General features: G+C 41.8%; 2 protein-coding genes across 2 annotated transcripts in view; one reads left to right on the top strand and one right to left on the bottom strand.

The window, feature by feature from the left end:
* NUFIP2 (nuclear FMR1 interacting protein 2) overlaps nt 1-8440 on the top strand; it is a 28879-nt gene extending 20439 nt beyond the window's left edge. Inside the window, exon 4 of the mRNA XM_030861962.2 lies at nt 1-8440. Coding sequence (XP_030717822.1) covers nt 1-53 — 53 coding nt within the window. The 3' untranslated portion in view covers nt 54-8440.
* A 784-nt stretch (nt 8441-9224) lies between these two features.
* Nucleotides 9225-15791, bottom strand: CRYBA1 (crystallin beta A1). The gene is made up of 6 exons (XM_030861101.2): nt 15761-15791; nt 14320-14384; nt 13186-13304; nt 11795-11936; nt 9644-9786; nt 9225-9372 (listed from the first exon to the last, which is right to left on the bottom strand). Exons 1-6 carry the CDS (start codon nt 15789-15791, stop codon nt 9225-9227), a joined length of 648 nt encoding a protein of 215 aa, XP_030716961.1.
* Between the last annotated feature and the right edge of the window lie 6267 nt (nt 15792-22058).

Genomic DNA, 22058 nt, shown 5'->3' with positions numbered 1-22058 from the left:
ATCCCAAAAGGATAATCACTTACAATGAAGCCATGGATAGTCCAGATCAATGAAGGACCAGACTGCCTATTTGTAACCTTTCTGCAGCATTAGAGCCACCGTTCATGGGGGACACAAGGCTTTTATGCTCCTAGATCTTCAACGCAGCAGAGGAACCATAAGTAGAATCACAGGATAATATATACAAATATATATATATACACATATATATATATAGTTATTTAAAAAAAGGCACCTGAAAGTAATTAGACTTCTTAAGGAATCAAATTTATTTCAAGAGACTACACATGGTTATTTAATCTCTGGTACTGAATAGTTTTTTTTCTTTTTTCTTTTGTTAGTTTTCGTTTTTAAGTGTGAATGCAAGTGATTAATGAATATGGACTTATAAACAAGCGTGGTTCTAAAGTTCCTGCTGTCATCAACTTGGGCAACAAATGACCCACTGGAAAGGCAAATCCACTTAAAAGATCTCTGTATCTTGTTCTGTGACTAAAGTGATACACTAATCACGGGGAACCCAGAATGATTCAACATTTTTCCCCACTCCTCCCTTGATCTTTTGGTTATACTATGAGCCCTGCGAGAATGCTGGATAAAATGCCTTGAAGTTTGCAGGGGTGTATTTTTTTAGAGAATATGATTTGCATGTCTTGCCAGGAGTTAAGCAACCTCTGTGGGGTGTTGGGGAAATATTTTCTTTCTTTCCTTTTATTTTTTTGTGGGGTGGGGATAGGGGAGGGCATTGAAGTTCTACAGTTCTGGAATAGTTGGTGGTACATAGTTCACTTGGCTTTGGTTACATATTGGACTTTAATAAGTAAAGAATCCATGAGTGTCATTTAAAGAAAAGTTACAGAACAAACAATTGGCTTTAGATATTTAATATGGAAAAATACTCCTGTGCCCATATTTTAATGTAATTGTGTAAGTGGGAGCAAAAATATATTCTGCTTTTCAACTGTAGGTGCTCCGGACTTGCTCTCTGTCACTAACACTAAATGTGCTGTTTTTCTTGTTTTTCATCAAACATCTGAAGAGAAGCTTCTGTACCTTTCTGTAAATTCTCTTTTAATTTCTCAGAAATAATCTAAAGGGGGAAGAAAAAAGTCCATGAAAACTATGAAACTTCAAGTTTTTAGCCAGTGAGGAGGTAATAAACCCTGCCTATAGAAGGTGTGTTTCCATTCAGACTATACTTCTGAGCTTATTAGCTTCTGATTATATCTTAATAAATATATTTTAATACTAGAGCAAATGGGTTTTTTAAAGAAAATAATGTGAAATTCTGGAAATTTTCTTTTGGGCAGAGAAGAGCATTAGCCCTGTCTTATCATCACATTACCATCCTGTTGCACTGCAGCTTGTATATAGCATGCTAAAATAAATTTTTTTGTGTGTGCAGAAACTAAGGGTCCAATTTAAGATTGGGTGGTGTTAGTGGCGTAAAAACAAGTTCTCTGGCCTGACATAGCATTGCGTCACACACACATAGAAATTAGTATATCCATGTATGTCAAATACAGGTTAAAATAGCAGGGCATTTATATAGAGAGATGTAGTCTTCTAATAAAAGTAGACTGGATCCCCAGGGGTATTTGGGGAGAAAGTAACTACTTTTGCTCAACCCTTTTGCTTAAGAAATGTCCAGTTTTGAGCGACTGTAGTATGGATGAGTTTTCTTGTTTTGTTGATTATTTGAGGCTTTTAACAAGTAGTTTGTGAAAGAAGCTGTTGGACTCAGCATAGAGTAGAGAAAATATCTTTATAGTCTGGATTTCTGCCCTGCTTAGATTTTAAAAGTATAAGCATGGATTGCCAATTCCACTTGATGTAAACAAAACTTTTATACATAATATATATATATAATAACTTATTGTATCAGTCCAGGTTCAGAAACTTGTGGTAGGCCAGTTCCAGATAGTTTCATTTCCCCTGTAAACTGTATCACTTTTACAGATATTGTAATTTTCAAATGTATAATATGTTTACAGATGTGCCCTGCATTTAGTCTGCCTTGTTCTATTTTGATTTTTGTTGAGTCTCCTGCCTGCTTGCCAAAAGCTAGGATGCTTCAGGCCCATGTACAATTGAAAGCAGAGGCATCCTTGAGCTTTAAAGCATTGAACAAACTGGAAAATGCATCATACCACATACTGAAGTGAAAGAAGTCTGTGTTTTTGTGTTTTTTTTAAATAAAAATTTTCAAAAGCTTAAAAAAAAAGATACAAGGTTGATTAAAGGAAAAAAAAAAGGCTCCAGTTTGTTTTACAGGTTTTAAAGTTCTGCTGTGTGTTCAATTGCCTTGTGTAACCACTTGTCGCCTTAGGGCCAGATTCTCTCCCTCTCCCCTTGTCACCCTCCTTTTTTTAAACATCCATTTTGCTTACCTGGAATTTGAAAGCTCTTCTGTGTCACAACTCACAAGAAACTTTCTGGGTTTGTGATATACAGAGGTTGAATGAATATATATTTTAAAAGGAAAAAAAAAAAAAAGCCCGCATCTGAATTTTTAATTTAGAAGCAACACTTACTTGAAAATACCTTTTGAAAGTTGTCATTGCTTTTCTACTTCCCTTCCACATCCCTCAGGCCTCCATGTTTAGAGAAGCCAAAAAGAGAATGTACCCCATCTCTGTGTCTGTCCAAAGGTTTTTGAGTCTCACTTCTAAATGAAACAATGCAACATTTCACTTTGATTTCCCCACTGAAATTTCCTTGATTATATGGTTAGAGGTATAGAGTTAGGGATGTCTCTTAACCTTCTGGAACCCTAGTGCCCCATAATTAACTGTCAGTATTTTGGGGGCATTGGGTTAATGGACTTACTTGCCTAGGTACAAGCAGGACTTTTGAGACATGTCTCCTTTGTGCTGTTTGGTAACACTTAACTCTACTTGTCGCAATCTTTCTTAGGTCCTCACACAATTCCTTACAGAGCACTTATTAAAAAAAGAAAAATCTTAAGAGTTGATGTTTTCTGATTATTTTGTGTAAGCTTCAGCTGTGATTAATTTAGCACATTTAAATAACATTGATGTGTTATTGTTCGGTATAAAGAATTTTTCTTCAACTCAGAGTATTAGTACTGTAGCATAAACCAAATACAGTCTAGAGGGGATTTTTAACATCCCTCCATTATAAAGACTGAAAAGGTGTGTGTCTGTGTGTGTGTTTGTTGAGTGCTTGTGTGTGTGAGAGAGAGGGAGATATTAAAAATTAGTAAATGAATGTGTGTAAGACATTATATTAGTATTCAGAGAATGAACTTGTATTTATTTTGTGCCATTTGTTTTCATTACACAGAATAAAGTCAGGTGGTTTTAATCCTTAAAAGGGTAGTATTTGAAAAATGGCACTAAGAATGAAATCATGACCTATTTTTTTAATAGCTATGAAGATACTAATTAAGGGTGAAGATTTCTTTTTAAATCTGTCTTGATTGTAGGTGTCTGTGTCACATACCACTCTCTTGTAGATGTCTTGAATAATTCCCCTTCCCCACAAAAGACAGGGTGTATTTATCTTTCTCTTCATTCACCCCACTTTGCTGAACTGAAGTTAATTCCATAGCCTTCCCTCTGACTTCAGTAATAATGAGCTTTCACATACAATGTATTTACAGCATCTGTAGTCAGCCCTTCCTCCTCCTCTACTTTCTAGGAGTGGATAGACAATAACTAGGAATTTGTTAATGGCAGTTTGTTTTTCCTTAAATGGCTGGAGAGGTTTAGAATTTTGCTGTTTTCCTTAATCATCTGCTTACCCTAATCATCACAGAATCTGCAAAAACTTTATAAAGGAAAAAAAGTGCTGCATTGTTTTTTCAAATAACCGTTTCTAGGGAAAATATGACAAACCTCAATGAGTGTTGTCCACAGTACAAAATGTGTTTCTTTCACAAAACATTACATAGCAGTGGTAGTTCCGTACTTGGTTGTTAGGCTTGTTGCTAACCCAGTTGGAGGCATCTAATGGTTTATTTTTTGCTGTAAACTTTTTTAGTGAAATTGTATGTCATGTACCAAATGGCCACAGTCAAGGAAATTTAGAAGAGGACTTTGAATAAGGAGGAAGTCATTCTTTCAAGGCTTTCTTCCTCAAGTTCTAGAAATAGATTAAAAGTCTACACTTTCCAAGGATTATGAGAATAGTTATGCCACTGAGCCATATCCTCAAATAACACATGATCCCTCTTGTATACCTGTGCTAACTGTGTAAAACAGACACTATAGTGGGACAAATACATATTATGATCAGGTCTGTTAATGCTGCACCAGTTGTAGATTCTGATCAGGCAGTGTCTTTTAATGGTCCTACCCATAATTTTACTGTTGAATTTTTAAAAGAAAGCGTAGAATTTACTCAGCTTTTTTCCCCAAAAAATGTTGATATTTGTTTAAAGGGGAGGGGCAGAGGATAAGACTAAAAGAATAATAACTGCTTTATGTTTGCAGAGATGCATTAGGTTATCATTAGTTCTTAATATTGATGTTATTTTCATTAATGTAATTAATTGACAGAGCACCAGGATTCTTTTATTTTGAGAAAGATGGGCTTCTGCTTTAAGTATCTTAAAATGTTTCTTTTTAAATATACATCAGTCTGTTCAGATGTGTGAGAACCAGGACCACCCTGGGTTGGTTTAAAGAATGATGAATCATTGGCTTCACTGAAAAGCAAAATTTCACTTCACTCAAAATTTACCGAGTTTTAAACTAAATTTCACACCATTTTGCTACTCAAGAAGGGTCTTACGAATAAATAGAGTTTTAAGTTGTCTACACGATAAAAACACTCAGTGAAGCATGAATGGTATATTGCTTTTGCATTACTGGGAGTGTCAAATAGCAGTTATGTGCTAGAAACCTATGGAACAGCCATCCTCACAAGTGGGTTTGCTGATTCAGACTTCCCTATTTATCCGTAAGGTTTTGTTTATGTCCAGAGTTCTAAAGCCATTTTATAGTACTGCAGTATCCCTTTTCTGCAGCCTTATTAAAATAGTTACAGACATTTTCCAATTCAGTTTCACTTTGATTGCATATCAAAATTTTACTCTGTAGACCAACAAAACCAACTTGAGGTAAATTGCAGAGCTTTCCATAAATCCTTTTCTCCTCAGGTGCTAAACAAAGGCTCCAAAAATGGATACTGCTTTAGTAATGTCTGCTTTATTCTTAAATATTTCTTTTGCTAGGTGTAAAGATTTGGTGTTAACAAAAGTGGTTTAATATGTAAATATGAATGAATGCTTTTAGTTTACCCCTGTTTGTTTCCTTTATCCTCCGTGGAGGAGGATCCTTTCATGATACTGAATACATTTCATTAGGTATTGTTGCATTTTTAGGATGAGAATACAACTATTTTCTGTCTTGGATTAATCCTGCTGCTGCTATGAGAAACTGAAAAATCAAGAATGTGATGCACTTTTTACATTACTATATACCATACCTTTATAGGTTGCTTTGATACCTTTCCTGTAGCACAGCCACTAACAAAAGTGAATGAATTTAAAAATTCTCTTTGGGAGGGAATCAGTACAAATTATTTATGGTATTGGCCTATGAAGGACATTAACTTAGGAAAATACAAATTCTGTTAGTATTACACGTTTTGGCCTTAAAATGTCTTCTACTGAAAATCTTTTAAATCTTAATTTTGCTTCTGTTATTCCCTCTGCCTCAAAAAGAGGAGTTGGGAAGAATGGCTTAAAGGAAGTATCATTGGTTTGTTGCTGATCTTTTAGAAAGAAAACAATTGTCTACTATATATACTGGGAGCTTATTTTTGTTTGTATACAGAGGAGAAATAATGTTGCCCCAAGCCAATCCGATTTAGTTTAATCAAATCAATCAAAACCAGCTATTCTTCTCTAGCGTACTTTTACTTAGGAAAGATAAACTTATGCTACTTTACAAGAGGAAAAGTCGTTTCTCAAGCACGTACTCAAACTTGAAGGAGATTGAACCCAATATGATGGAGGAAAAACACCAAATGGGGTGGAAGAATATGAGAGAGAGATGTGGTCCAAAGCTATCTGATTATATTTTGATGTTGCCAATATTGCAAAGCCAAAATTTTAATTTGCTTATTTAATATATTTGTTGGCCAGAGATCTATTTTTATATCAATGTGCCTTGCATGTATATTAAAAAAAAAAATTGGAAAGGCCATGTTACAATGCCTGAGATAGTTGATGGTTCTTACCACCTCACTAATTTTTATGCAGTATGAAATGCTCATTCTATCACCCAACTGGTGCTCTCTGTTTAAAGTTACAGATCTCGTCACAAACTGGAACTATTTTATAAACTGGGAAGTGATTTGATTTACTTTTTTGGTTGTATCTTTTCCTTTTTTTTTTTTTTTTTCAGTTCTTAGTCTGTTAGTGGCTGTTCTGTAGTGGGAAATAGTAAAAGGATTCTTCACTTTCTTTCCCTCCCCGCTCAGCACCTTCTTCAAGTAATGTGATGACACCATTTCTTGTGTGCTTTGAAAGAAGTTTCAGCTTGCTGTTTCCTTTAGTGTTATAAAAAGCATTGTTTGCAAAATCTAGGGAGATAATGGAGTCCACTTTCATTTGGAATTCTATGTGAGCTATGATCCAAGTTATTGGCTCTTTCCAACTTTAAAATTTTTTATTGTTAAAGCACCTTGCTTAGAAAATTTTAAATATTTATGTCTGCAACAATTGTCTCAAAATAATGAACTGTGCAATTCTGTCATTAAAAAAAAGAAAAAAAAAGATCTGAACTCTCCCTACTGTGACTTGTTAGTTTCTCTGTATTTCCTGCCAGTGTAAATGTGAAAAGCTTTGCTTGCATTACGTTTTAGAAATGCATTTTGCACACTCGAATTTTGCCGAAGCTCCATGAAAAGGTTAGATCTAAGTAGATGAATAAAGCTATGCACATGTCTTGAAAGTTTAATTTGTGTGTCATTACCAAAAGTGACCTATCCTTATTACTTTGCTGCTCTTAGCTTTACCATGTTTAGAAACATGGCTCAAAGTTAGAGTTCTGGGCTAGCTCATCAGTGGAACTAGAAGAGAGGAAAATTGGCACCTATTTTAATAACATAGGTTTAAAATGAGAGCTTGACTCATGTCTGCTAAAGGGCTTTTTTTTGAAACAGGGCAGTTTTATCAGCTTTCCAAACTGTTGGATACTCTTCAATGAAATTTTTGTTGATTTGATCAAATAGAAATGGGAAGTAATTGAAACTGAAGTGAAGGAAGGACCTTTGCCACATGGAGTTCTGTGACAATTCTATATTAAACCTCTAAACCTGGTTTAAAGGTAGGATAGCCTTTTTACCTTTGCTTTAGCATAAATTTGGTTTACTGAATGAATGACTGACTTGAGATAAGAATCATTCAATTCTTTAAAGATCAAAGCACAGGTTAAAGATGATGTGTATCTTTTTAAAACTGCCCAAGCTGATTAGAACAAGTTAGAAACTGAGCTGATTTGGTTTAATTGCTGCAGTCTGCATGTACTAAATAGCTTTACTTCACATGTATGTGTACTTAAAGGTTGTGTAGATGTACTGGCCAGGTTTTGTCAAATCATCTTCTAAAAGATTGTTTTATATTCTCTTCCGGACCTTTGTAGAAGAGGCTAATATGTTTAAGTAGAGATAATACTAATGGTATTTTCCCCTTGCTCCTAGATATAAAAGAAATATTTCTGTTTTATAGCTTTTTCCTATGTATAGAAGAATATTACTTCTCTATCATCAAGTGTGCTCTTAATGTATGTTGTTGTCTTTGAAAACACAGCAAAACCCTTCTATACCTTCACTGAAAGTGACAGTTAAAATCTAAGTCTACTAATCAAGATGTGAAAGGTGGCCCATAATGCATGGCCTTAAAAGGCATGAATGCAGGAGTATAGCATCATCTTTGATGGCTATGACTACTCCTCAGCATCTGTCAGTGGTTCACATGTTCAGTCTTAGAACATTATTGGAGGAGCAAAGTAATTTCTGTGTCTTGTGTGCATCAGCACTTAGGAGCTGAGTTACCTCTTAATCTGGGGGAAAGGACAATTAATGGGCTACAATTATGTTAGAGGATTTTTTTCCTTCCATCTCCCAATTTAAAAAATGTTTTTTCAGTGTTTGTTTTGACCAGTCCAGAATGATAGGTCTTTTCTAGATACAAGAACAGTGGCCAGAAATTTACCCTTTTGCTAAATGCTTAGGTATTTGCCATAGCTGTTTCTGATGTCATGGATTCTGAGGAAGTGTCAGTTTCATGATGATCTTCCTTTATTGGTGTCTTACTTCATGTTCAGTGTTTTAAAAATACAAATTACAAACACTCTACATCCATACCCAGATTTACTTATTTTATCAGGAAAAAAAACTTGAGAAATTTGTAGATCAAATTAAGAGACAATAAGTGTACATTGTTGAATAAAAAATTTTAAAGTTTCTGAGGTGTTTGTGTTATCATCTTTTGTGTGCTTTAATTCAAAAAAACTACTGAAAACTAAGTTAAGATCATGACATTGATAATATTTTTTTCAAAGTGTCAAATGTACAAATAATTTGTCTTAAATATAGCATGGTCATAGGTCATGGGTTTTTTTCTAATCATACAGGTTATTAAGGTACTTAAGAATTGCCATATGTATGGAAAAATCGGTTGTGAGAGCAGCTATCCTGCCTTTTGTCATGACATTGAGCCTTATGTTCTTCCAGTTGAAATAAGAAACTGAAATTGAGCTAAGCAGTTAAGCAATATGGCAATGCATATTTGAGAAACTTCCTAAGTTTGTTTAGCATTGATTTGTCACAAGTGAAAAAAAAAACAGTGCTAACATCAACATTAGAGTGGGGGTTAGAAAAGATGAAAAAACATTTACTAAAAGTGTGTGTCACTATATAGACTGATGCATTTGGGTTATATGCTTTCATGTTCTTTGAAATAGGGAATCATTGTCCTTGGCCAGGTAAGTGACTTGCAAGGACACAAAAGGGAACTTGGGGTTTTACTGAAGCTTGTCTTTTAAGATTCTCAGACATGTAAATGTGATTTCTATAAAGCATGGTAGTTAATTCAGTCTACAAAGTTGTTGGGTTTTTTTTAATGACATTTATTGTGGATTTCAGCAGCTAACATTTGGAAGCAGTATCTGAGCAGAACATAAAATTCATTCTAGATTGCTTAGCAAGGACTCGTGCTTGGGGAATTGTTACTTGGAGCTTCTAATCCACTACTGTTGGATACGGCGAATTGATTGAATCTGGGAAGTCTGGGCATGAGAACCCCACTCTCTCCAGTGTTTATAGTCTCCTCCATGATGGTCACATTCCAAGATATACTGATAGCCACGGTATCCAGGATACTGGTAGCAAACCCAGCTAGGAAAGCCAAAGCAGATTGGATTATTAGAACTAGTTAGGAACCTGGTCAAGACCCCCAAACCTGAGCCTCTTTCCTCGACACAATGATATGGAAGGCTTTTAGGCTTAGAAAACAAGAGCCATCCTAAATACGCCAGGCACCATTTGTGAGCAGATACCTACAACCAGCTGAAAATTAACCTTGATTATGAAAAAAGGTATGAGAGTAGTCAACATAAATCCTTCCATACAGGAATGTCTGGGGGAGGAAAAACTGAGATGCACTTACGCTCCACATTGTATCTTCATGGAACCAACTTCGTTGTTGAACCAACCCATGGCTTGCAAGGAGGGGTAGTCATCACAGATTTCCCATTGTCGTCCAATAAAGTTTTCTTTCTCAAAGATGGTAATCTTAGACTCCTTATGATTCTATAATGCAGAAATTTTTTTTTTAAGTTTAGTACCGGTGTTAAGGCTGTCATTGTAATTCTTTACCACATTTATCAAACTCAAAACTCTCCTGGTTTACAGGAGGAAGTACATGATCATTAATTGTAAAAATATTTCAGGCAATACAGAGATTTTAAAAATTGGGTAATCCTGGGCTTCCCTGGTGGCGCAGTGGTTGAGCGTCCGCCTGCCAATGCAGGTGACACAGGTTCGTGCCCCAGTCCAGGAAGATCCTACATGCCGCGGAGTGGCTGGGCCTGTGAGCCATGGCCGCTGAGCCTGCGCGTCCGGAGCCTGTGCTCCGCAACGGCAGAGGCCACAACAGTGAGAGGCCCGCGTACCGCAAAAAAAAATTTTAAAAATTGGGTTATCCTGTTTAATCCAATTTAATACCATAACATTTAAGATTTTTAAGATCTTTCTTTTTGGCTGCGTTGGGTCTTCGTTGCTGCGCGCGGGCTTTCTCTAGTTGCGGCGCGCGGGCTTCTCATTGCGGTGGCTTCTCTTGTGGAGCACAGGCTCTAGGCACACGGGCTTCAGTAGTGTGGCACGTGGGCTTAGTAGTTGTGGCTTGCGGGCTGTAGAGCGCAGGCTCATCAGTTGTGGCGCACGGGCTTAGTTGCTCCGTGGCATGTGGCATCTTCCTGGACCAGGGCTCGAACCCATGTCCCCTGCATTGGCAGGCGGATTCTTAACCACTGCGCCACCAGGGAAGTCCCAATACCATAACATTTAAGATGTACAAATAACTGATATACTTTGGAACAACGAAAGACCAATGAAGGAAAATTATGACAGCAGGAAAAATATTTGAAACACATAGCCAACCAAAGGATTAATTGTAATGTGGAAAAGATCCCACAAATTGATAGGAAAAGTAAGTCCATGTGTGCCTAAGTGTTTGTGTGTGTGCATGGCATTGGAAACAATGTAAATGTCCAGTAGGGGATATGAAGACTACACAGGCATTAAGAAGGCAGAGACTAACCTTTATGAAGTTCAAAAGCAGGCAAAACTAGCCTTAGTGATAGCAAGTGGAAAGGAGCAATTGATTGGAAAGGGGCACCAGGTAATTTTATGGGGCAATGGAATTGTTCTCTATCTGGTTAGGGTGTTGGTTATGTGGGTATACATGTTTTTCATAACTCATAAGAATATACACTTAGGATTTGTGCATTTCACTATGTGTACATTATATCAATACATTAGAGGAAAAAAATCGGAGTTAAAGTGAGATGAAAACACATCCAGATAGGGAAATACTAAATACCTTTTAGTTCTAGAACAGTTTAGTTTACCATTTCCACTACTTGAATTTTGGTAGGACTTTAAGATGAGATAATTAACAGCTAAAATCATGAGAAAATCACATGATATAGATGAACATTTGAAAAGGTTTTAGCCTAGCCTTACTCCCAATGTAGGGATCATTTTTCAACACATCCCTCAAGGTCATCCTGCTTCTGCTTGAATTCTCCAAAAGACTAAAAGCATCCCATTCTGATGCATAATTGAATATTGCTTAGTGTTAGAAACAAGAGTTAGGAATCAAAGATAAGAGGTGCTGGAGCTCTTGCCTACTTCTTCAGTCATTGCACTGTACTAAAGGGTTACTTCAGCATTACCCTGTTTCTAGGTAAAATGATACACAGATTGAAATTTAACTGGCCCAGGATTTACTTTTATTACATGGTAAGTGCTCTCACTAATTATCCTATTGCACTTCTGAAGATCTGGGCTCCTGAGTACCCGCTTCCTGACACCTATAAGAAGCCCTTACTTTTAGCTTAATAAAAATACCATCTAGGAGAGGAAAAAATCAAATGGTAAACTTAGAAACTAAGGGAGCAGTGTTTTTCTTTTTATACTTTTTTCCTTCCTGCCACATTTCAGCATAACTGATGGGAAATAACATAAGTGTCAGTCCATATGCACCCTCTCTTATCCATCCCCCACATGCACAGAAATGAAAATTTCAGGGACTCACAGCTGAACAGATGGGGCGGAAGGACATGAGGCGCTCAATGTGGTAGGCATTACTCCCGCTCCAGGCATCCCAGCGAGGGTACTCTCCTCTCTCCAGGACAAACTGTTGCCCGCAGAAGCTGGTATGCTCATAACCAATCCAGCTGCCAAAGACAAGTAATGGTGTTTGTTCATGGTGTTCAGAGCTTACATGGCCTCATGGAGAAGGCATCTTTTGTTTTAGATGTTAACAGTGGGGTAAAATATCCAATTAAAGCCATACAAAGTAATACTTTTATCATGAGAGGTGGAGAATGGCAGCTGCACTATGTGGGTTTGTAAATATATTTGTTTGGGGTTATCCACTGAAGAGGTGTACTTCACTGGCCTGAGTAATGAGTATTGACAAAGTCAGTCTAAAATTATATTTCCTTTCCAAGTTACCTTATTCTCTACTTGGAGCTCCAGGTTCAGGATCTAGTGACTGACTATTGCTTTGGCTCCAGCCAAACCTATTGACTTCTTTCTAAGGAAGCAAAGGGATGAACAGGCAGCTGATGAATGACTAGTCTCTTGTTTCCTTGTCACTTTGTGGGTTCTTCTGCATGCCTATATATACCTATACCTTATTTACTAAAACACCTCAGATTGATTTTTCACAACCAGGTCTCAGTTACTGATGACACCTTAAAGAATTTTACTTTAAGGGTTGAAGAGCTCAATTTTGGGGGTGAGTAACTTGTGGAAACCTATCTACATGCACGGCCAGTTCTGCCTAGGCCAAAGTAGAGTCCTTGCCTTTGTGTTTTCAGGCTGATGATCAAGGCCTCAACTAACTTGCCAAGAGTAAGAAGACAAGAGAGGGTCTTCCTTGCCAAGGAGATTAACCACCACCAAGAAACTCCTGAAAGACTAGCTAGGAACTACAATTACTCTCTGGAGTTGAGTTCCTTTTTACAAAGAGAAATTAGCTAACAGTGTCTGCTCTGGGACATGGAGGGGAGTTAGCTGTGAAGCTGTAGCTTGATATTTTCCTCTCTCTTTTCTGTAGGAAAGAAAAACTCAAGGGGCTTGTGGCTATTCTGAGGGAATCCCAGGCAGAAGCCTCTGGGCTCCAGAAGCACAGAACTGATACCATCACTGCCCCACCCCATGGTATATATTTCTTTAATCCCCCCCAAATCTAATACCAAGGCACTAAGAACCTCATGTTCCTTCCAGCTTTGAGTTACTAAATTACGTATGTAGTGACTTTTGGGGTTTTTTTGAGATTACTTAAGTATGGAGGCTGCTCTCCCAGAAATGATTAGAGTTTGGGGGAACATCTTTCTTCCCTGATCTCCACCTTTATGGCCACATGTCTGAAGGGACCAGAAATAAGGGGCCTGATGTTCTGCTGAGGTCTATACTCACGCGCCACATTCCACCTTGAGAGACCGGACGTTGTCAAAACTGCGCTCAGAGACATTTGGGCAGGAGCTGGTGAACTCCATTCTCTTGCCCTGGAAGTTCTCCTGGTCATAGATGGTTATCTGAAATGGGATTAAAATGGGAAAACAGAGCTAGAAAGTGGTACATCAGGAAGAACAGAGGCCCAGGCCAGCATCTTAACCTGTGTCTGAAACTATGTTTTCCATCACTAGCTGCAGCCCAGGAGGCCTGATGAGGTCTCTTCTAGTGTAGACTGGGTTAAGAAGGGGTTTGAACTAATAGCACTGGTTGGCGGTGTTTACATGCCCAGCCAGGATGAGGCGTGGGGATTGGTTTCTGACAGGAATTGTCCTCCGGGGGTGATAGCCGACCTAGTGGGCGTACCAATGATTTGTGGACTCTTACTCCACCATGCTTCCTGCATAAGTGTGGCCAGAAGCCATGAATCTGGGAGACCCAGGGCCTCCCTGTGAATTATTTCTTAGCTTCTCCAGCCACACCTGCTATAGAAACCTAAAGAGTAAAGGGAGAGTTGTGATAAACCCCTTTCATACCTTGAACTAGAACTTGGCTCTTGAACCTGGCTAGAGGACAACTCCCAAAGCTGTGAACAGGACTCAAGAGTTGACCCAGTGAGGAAGGTAGGGGTGTTGAGGGAAACAGTGGCTGAGGACCAGCCCACTTCAGGCAGTGGTTACAACCAACCTCACGTTGGGAGTCAGGAGACCATAGTCCAACCATTTATTTGGGATCTGGTGGCAAATCTGTCCTCATTTCTGGGCCCTCAGTTTTTCCATGTCATAATTCACTTGGGCTGCTCTATTTTAAGATGATTTTAGCGGTGTGGAGGAAAATTGACCTAGAAAACTAGGTATCGTTTCCCACCCATCATGGGCTTCCGGGGTCATCCTTCTTCTGTCCGAATGGGGCACCCTGAGAAGAACCTTCCTGAGACAGCATCTGGATTTTGGGTGAACCCTTCCCCTACAAGCTGGTGTTTTATTGGTCGGTCACTGTCCCATGGAAAAGCACAGCTCTGAGGCCTGCTCTGAGGTGGTATTATACCCCCTGCCCTGATGGAGTCCTCAATTTTCCCTGTGATAGCGATGGGCTTACCTTCCATGGCCCCACAGACCCCGGCATGGGGTTAGTTTGAGCCATCTTGGTGGTTGGAAGGGATTCTGGAAGACAGAACACACACCAATGACATGGTCTCTGGGGTGAGGGAAGAGGAGCACAGGCGGAAGTAAAGGAGGCTTGAAGTCCAGTAAACAGACTTTGGTTGGGACGCTGGCTCTGCCTCTCACTAGCCGAGCCTCAGTTGTTTTCCATCGGTAAAACTTCTATGCGCAGAGTTATTGTAAGGATTAGAAGCAATAACGCAGGTAGAGCATTGAACAGATGCCATGACCACTTGATAAACGTGGCTCTCGTCCTCTTGCCTGCCTCCAGGCACCCGCTGCTGGTGGCAGCATCGCCTCAGTCTTACATACCCCAGTATAAACCCCTTGGCAGCCATCCAGTCCAGACGCTTCATATTACCACTGTCACCTGGCTTCTCACAGCCCTCAAACGGACCAGCTGTGCACAGCCATGCACCATTCCCTCCCTACTTCTCTGCCTTCTAGACCTACCCAGCCTTGGTCTTGCCTCCGGAGACTTTGCTGCTTTCCCCAGCCTATGGTGACTTGCTTTCTTTCCTCATTTCCAGCGCTCATCACAGTACTGAGCTGTCTTCCTATTGAATATGTCCTGGGTGAACATCTCCATGGCAGGGCCTGGGTCTCCAGAGTGACTGGTGTAGCACCATGCTGAGCCCACGTTGGGGTGGTGCGTGTTTAAGGAGGGGGACGGGCGGCATTGAAAGACTTACCGAAGGAAAGTGAGGAAGAAAAGAGGATGATCATAATAGCTAACACTGAACAGTGGCCCACCCTATGCCAGGCCCTGTCCTACATGCTTTACATGCATTAATACATTTAATCTTCACAATGAGCCTATGAGGGAAGCACTATCATTGTCCCCATTTTACAGGTGAGGAGGCTCATAGAGCTGAGGTAGATAGAAAAAGATGGTAGGAAGAGTAAAGGAGGGAAGGACAGGGGGCAGAGGTCAAGGAGGGAGGGAAGAAAGAAGACAGGCAGGTGGACGTCAATTTTCTTAACTCAGAACAGCCATTCATAGCTTTTCCCTCTGGCTGGTATTGGCCCAGGGACTGATGCATATAAACTCTGTGACGTAACTCTCCGTTCTGAACCTCTGAACAAGCACTTCCTAGCTCTTGCCCCCCTACCTTCTCCCTATGCCCCTGGAGCCCGTCATTTCTTGGGGCCCCATGCCCCCTCCCAGCCGTGGTTGCTAGGGCAGTGGTTATTGTCATGTAAGTGACTCCTCTTGGGGTGGCAAGAGGAGACTACCTCCCCCAGAGTACCCCAGTCTTCTCCAGCCATCTTCAGAGGCTCTGACCACAAGGCAGGAAGACGGGGTCCCCCTTCTGGGCATGTTTCTGCAGGGGAAGGAAAGGAAGGACCAGAGCACCCCTCAAGGCCTTACTCACCCAGCTCCTGCTGCACAGTCTGGGTCTCCATCTGGTGCCACTTCCTCTATGGCCCTGCTCTTTATAGCCCTGCGGCTGATGCCCTCCGGCCCTGTCAGCACTCTGCTTTCCCTCTGCTTTTGTTCCCCCTGATCCCAGAGCTTTGGTGGCTCAGCCTGCTGGGCGGGCATCCCTCAGGGCTTTGTTTAAACCTGGGATACAGAAATCCAGAGAGGCCCTGCTGCTGTGGGCAAGGCTGGCTGTGCAGGCCTTGGCTGCTGTGGACTTGCTCTCAGAGCAGCTGGGAGGTGAGGACAGGCCTCTGCGTGCATCTTGTCCCCTACTCTTCTCCAGATTCTCTTCCTCTCGCCACCCCAGGACCTTCTAAGACCCCATGTCGTAACAAACACATCAAAACGCACCTCCCTTCTCATACAGGATATACGTTTTGGTTGTTTTTGTTTAAAAATGCAAAGGATTATTACAATTCTGAACTCTATTTTTTTAAAAAATGGTTCAGTGTGTGCTTGGAAATCTTCATTATACCATATTTATATGTATAACTATGCAAGAGTCGAATTCAGTTATGGTCAGCTAGTAGACAGGACTCTCTCTGTAGCTATGTTATTAAATATTCATTTTAATTTCGCAGCTTTCTTTTTCAAATTTGGAGCCAATAAATCTTTTGAGGTTTTTAAAAAATATATTGCTTTAGGCCCTTAGCAGTCTCACAGGCCCAAGGTACCCAAACAGGTAAAATGATTTCTCCCTGGAATTTCAGGGCTCTTGGTGAGAAGAGTGTGTGGTGATTGGGGGCCTCCCCAGGAGCCCTGAAGGGGAGGATGTGTGGTTCAAGAATCATAGCTACTGTGAGAAGGAGGAGGGTGCATGGGTGGAGGTTGCCATGGGTGAGCCTGGCGGATGTGAGTTCAGATCCCAACTCCCCCTGGGTGGGTGACTGGGCAAGTTATTCAGCTTCTCTCAACCCCCAAAAAGGAGATACTATCTGCCTGACACATCGTAGGTTTATTATTACATATTATCCTACTCTCCCTCTGGTGACAGATCCTGTAGAAAATCTCATAGCAGCTTGGAGAGAGGAAGAAACTTTTCCTAGTAAAGTTCTCCCAATCCCTCTGCCAATCTCTCTGGCCTGGAACTCAGGTTTGTCTGAGCCCCCTTTTCTCAGAACCAAAAATCCAGGGGCCAGTTCTGGTACACACACAAGTATTTGCAGGTCAGGCAGAACATTCCAAATCCACTGGTCTGATGATAAGCGTGATGTGCCACCCTAGGATGTTTCTGCTGCTTGATTAATTGATGGCATCTGGATCGATGGCTGGCGAGAACAGAGTCGCCTTGGGGATCGTGGCCGGCTGGTGGCTGTGCAAGGGCTTAAGGCACCAGCTGTCCATGCTGGTGATTCTTCCTCGACTTTCCTTTTCTCTCTCCTCAGAACTGGGGTCTTGGGAAAACACTTATTTGTTCATTTGTTCATTCATTCATTCCTTAACTCCTGGACTGGCTTAGGTACCCCCACCAAGTGCTCTCATGACACCCTGCACTTACCGATGATGGCATGGATCACACTTAGAAATTGTTTTAGAAACTAGAAATATTGGGCTCCGAGGAGGGAAACTGGGCACTTGGGGTTCGAGTATAGGACAGAACTTTTCATAGTATAGTTTTCTGTACTTTTTGAGTTTTGAACAATGTGGACATATTTCTATCAAAACAAAGTTATTTTTGAAGATAAAGAAACTGCTTAATTATCTGCTGCTTCTGCTAGACGCCATCCTCTATGATGGCCGGGGCTCAGTTTTGTTCATTGTTATATCTTTGGCTCTGGGCAAAACTCTTAGCTCAGTAAATATGTTTTTGTTTTGTTTTGTTTTGTTTTTTTAAAGAAGATGTTGGGGGTAGGAGTTTATTAATTAATTTATTTATTTTTGCTGTGTTGCGTCTTCGTTTCTGTGTGAGGGCTTTCTCTAGTTGTGGCAAGCGGGGCCCACTCTTCATCACGTTGCGGGGGCCTCTCACTATCGCGGCCTCTCTTGTTGCGGAGCACAGGCTCCAGACGCGCAGGCTCAGTAGTTGTGGCTCACAGGCGTAGTTGCTCCACGGCATGTGGGATCCTCCCAGACCAGGGCTCGAACCCGTGTCCCCTGCATTAGCAGGCAGATTCTCAACCACTGCGCCACCAGGGAAGCCCAGTAAATATGTTTTGAATGAATGAACGACATCCAATGATGGAGTTTTGTGACTCTGGGGGCAGAGGTGAAACTGACGTAGTCCTCACCACCCTAGCCACAGCCGACCTGCTTGTGTTGTGTTTGTGCTTCTTACATGCTCAGCATCTCAATTTGGGAGCTTTACACACTACTGAAGTGTTAGAGCCATGCAGGCTGATTGAGCCAATTTTTAATTTTTGCAGAAAAATGGGGCTTTCACGTTTGATTGAAAAGCCCAAACCCATGAACAAAACCACTGTAAGGGGGAAGATCAAGGTCACTGTGCAAACAATTTACAAATATCCATCCAATTTTCCTGGGGTCATGAGAATCCCTAGCCTGTCCTCTGTCCTCTTTCCTCAATTACCTTAAGTCCAAGGAAGCTGGAGAAGGAGTACCAAATCTCCAGTGCAACCATCATGCTTTCCAAATAGCACCTCAATGTTTTTTTAAAAATATTTATTTGGCTGCGCTGGGTCTTAGTTGCGGCACATGGGATCGTTGCCGCGTGTGGGCTCCTTTAGTTGCAGCGCGCGGGATCTTTTTTTTTTAATAAATTTATTTATTTATATTTATTTATTTTTGGCTGCATTGGGTCTGCGTTGCTGCACGTGGGCTTTCTCTAGTTGTGGCGAGCGCGGGCTACTCTTCGTTACGGTGCTCGGGCTTCTCCTTGCAGTGGCTTCTCTGTTGTGGAGCAGAGGCTCTAGGCGCCTGGGCTTCAGTCGTTGTGGCACATGGGCTCAGTAGTTGTGGCTTGGGAGCTCTAGAGCGCAGGTTCAGTAGTTGTGGCGCATGGGCTTAGTTGCTCCGTGGCATGTGGGATCTTCCCAGACCAGGGCTCCAACCCGCGTCCCCTGCATTGGCAGGCAGATTCTTAACCACTGCGCCACCAGGGAAGCCCTGGGATCATCTTAGTTGCGGCATGCATGTGGGATCTAGTTCCCCAACCAGGGATTGAACCCGGGCCCCTTGCATTGGGAGCGTGGCGTCTTAGCCACTGGACCACCAGGGAAGTCCCCTCAATATGATTTTTAACCAAGTTCTACAGGATTCCCCCCCCGACATTGTTTGGAACTACTGCTTCACCTGCCCCATGATGGTTATGGCCTCAGAGCTCCAACTCCCTCCGCTGTCTCTTTCCAGGAAAGTCAGGGCACAGCCACTCCAGGAGTGGGAACCAAGAGAGCAACCAGCTTGTATTCCCTTCTCCCAAGCTGGGTTTGGGTCTCTCCTCTTCATCCTTAATAACAATAACTACAGTGTACAGAGCATTTACTGTGAACCAGACACTACCTTCTTTATTCTCAAAACAACCCCATGAAGTAGATCATTATGATACCCATTTTACCAGTGACTTAACTGAAGATCTGAGGGGCCAAGTTCTGGGCCAGGGAACCCAACAGGGACTTGAATGCACATCTCTCTGATTCGAAAGCACAGAGTTTTTCCTACTGGCAACCCTGCCTCTCTGGCGTAAAGTCGGATGATAATACCTACCTGACCCACGGCTGTCAGATGAAGGGAAATGAAGGTGTTTAGGGTAGCCTTTGGGACCCAGTACCATCAATAAATGGTAACTATATTATAGCTTGTTCCAAGTCAGATACTATCTTGTGCCAGATTCTCATAGAGATGAGTGGGAACAAGCAACAAAGTTTTAGAAACATTTATCAGATAAAAAATACTGTCTTTGAATTTCAAAAAGACCACATTCATTCCGTTTTCTTTTTTTTTTTTTCCAATAGTTTTCTCTATTCCATTTTAACAGCGCATTCTGTCAGTCTAATCTTCTGCAGGGCATTGATCTACGGGGGACAGGGATTGTGAAGTCTGTTCTCAGTCCACACACTCATCACATGAACAGGTGGGGCAACTGTCTACCCAGCGGGAGGGGCTTTTAGATGTGGAGGTGATGACAGGCGTTGAGGAGAATGAGACAGTCCCCAAATGTAACGTGGTCGATTTGAACCTTGGGTTCCCCAGCACTAAGGCTACATGACAATCATGGTAGATGCTCAGAAGAATTTTATGGATGGCTTGGACACCCTGACCTTGTCTCTGGGCCCAGGGAGCCTCACAGGATGAGGCCCAGGGTGAGAGGGGTGAGGTCATGGGGCCAGGGCAGCCCCTGGACTCAGCACTTTTTGGCAAGAGCATAATGGGGCTGACCAGGCGGCTGAGCAGCACTTCTGTTGTTTGGGAATAAGCAGGATGAGTACAAAGCAAAGGGCCCAGTCAGCGTTCAGCCAGCACCTACCTCCCCCATGAGGGGCTGCTTCGGGGGGACCTTTATTGCCCTAGTCCTTACTACACCTTTAAACAAGTAGGAGAGCCAGGGCCTGGCTGGGCCTGAGAAGGCGCAAGCGCTAGGAGAGAACTTGGGAGGCATCTCAAGTCTCTGGTTCTTTCTGAGCTCTTTCTGTGTTCATCTATCCCTTTGCTTCCAGGCATAAACGGATGCCCGCTTGCCTGCTAGGGAGTGCCGTGGTCCTAAGGGCCCAGCCTCGTAACCTGCTTCTCCTGTGTGTAACTAGCTGGAGGGCATCTCAATTCCATTCGGTCTTACTGAATTTCTCAATACTGCAGCTTGTCATTTCCTCTCAACTGGAACCCCATGAAACTATTAGAAAAATAGGAACAAAGATGGGACTTATCCTATTGGGTGGCACTCAGCCCATTCTCTCAACTACAGCCAAGTAGTTCAACTCTGTGTCTCATTTAGGGCGGCCAGATTTAGCAGATAAAAATATAGGACACCCAGGTTAATTCGAATTCCAGATAAGCAATTAATATTTTGAAGTATAAATAGGTCCTAAACATTTTTTATCCTAAAAAATTATTTGCTGTTTATCTGAAATTCAAATGGAACGGGGTGTCCTGCTTTTGATCTGCCGACACCGGTCTCCTTCCACCTTTGTCTGGATCCAGAGGTGATACCCCTCTGCCAATCTGCTTCTCTGTTGTCCTTTGGAGAAGACAGTGTAAAAAAGTCACCCTCCCGGGCTTCCCTGGTGGCACAGTGGTTGTGAGTCCGCCTGCCGATGCAGGGGACACGGATTCGTGCCCCGGTCCGGGAAGATCCCACATGCCGCGGAGCGGCTGGGCCCGTTAGCCATGGCCGCTGAGCCTGCGCGTCCGGAGCCTGTGCGCCGCAACGGGAGAGGCCACAACAGTGAGAGGCCCGTGTACCGCAAAAAAAAAAAAGAAAGTCACCATCCTCAGGATCACTTCCCTGGCATACCCCGTCCCACCAGCCACCCTACAACATCCTTTGATAGAGTGGAGAACGGGAGAGAATCTGTATGTTTTTAAGTGTTTTCCCAAATGTTATCTTATCTAATCCTCCCAAGTATCGCTGAAAGATATGCTTAGTTAACCCCATTTTACAGTAGAAGAATCAGACTCAGAGAGCTTATGTTACTTGCCCAAGGTCACAATGCTGGGAAGTGGCAGAATCAGGTTTCAAACTTGATTCTCTTTGGTTCCAAAATCTATATTCTTTACCGTGTTGTTTATAGGAATCCCTCACCCTTCATTTGTTTGAACAGCATGACTCATAGAGAGTAGCCATAAAAGCACATTTATTTTCATCTCCTCTGCCTCATTATGTTTTTCCACTGGGGCTAATTTCTTTCCCTTGCCCTGGATGTAAACTTGGGCAGTCCCAAGACCTTTTGTGGCCATTTTTAGGTAATAAAAAGTTGGATGTACTTTAAATCATAAAAGACAGTCTCAAGTTAAAGTGAGAATGTTCAATCCACTAGTAACCAAAACGTCCATCTCCATTCAAAGGTGTCTTCTCCTTGCTACCCCAGATAGGACCTGCGTTAGGCAGAAAGCCTGAGCCCAGGTTAAGGGCACTCTTTTTTCTTTCTCCTGCTTACTCACCGGTTTCTGATCCTTCTAGGATTGGAGGGAATGGGAGAAGGAGAGCAGAACATTCCTTACCTGATGGTCCTGTGATAAGATGGCTTCACATTCTGTGCCCAGCAAATCTTCAAAACTGCCCGTCTTGTGGGCACTTACTGGTTCTTGGGAGATGCCGACCTCCCCGCCCCCCCGCCGCCGCCACCACCACCTGCAGT

Source organism: Globicephala melas, chromosome 20 (genome assembly GCF_963455315.2).
Source record: "Globicephala melas chromosome 20, mGloMel1.2, whole genome shotgun sequence".
NCBI lineage: Eukaryota > Metazoa > Chordata > Mammalia > Artiodactyla > Delphinidae > Globicephala > Globicephala melas.
Note: the sequence above shows the minus strand (reverse complement) of the source record. Positions and strands in the feature narration are given on the sequence as shown.

What these genes read in the sequence shown, in the direction of transcription:
- CRYBA1 (XM_030861101.2), bottom strand. Translation starts at nt 15,791, where the DNA reads ATGGAGACCCAGACTGTGCAGCAGGAGCTGG. An exon ending in GACTGTGCAGCAGGAGCTGG is followed by an intron (nt 14,385 to 15,760) that starts GTGAGTAAGGCC and finishes TCTGTCTTCCAG; the next exon opens with AATCCCTTCCAACCACCAAG. An exon ending in GGTCTGTGGGGCCATGGAAG is followed by an intron (nt 13,305 to 14,319) that starts GTAAGCCCATCG and finishes ATCCCATTTCAG; the next exon opens with ATAACCATCTATGACCAGGA.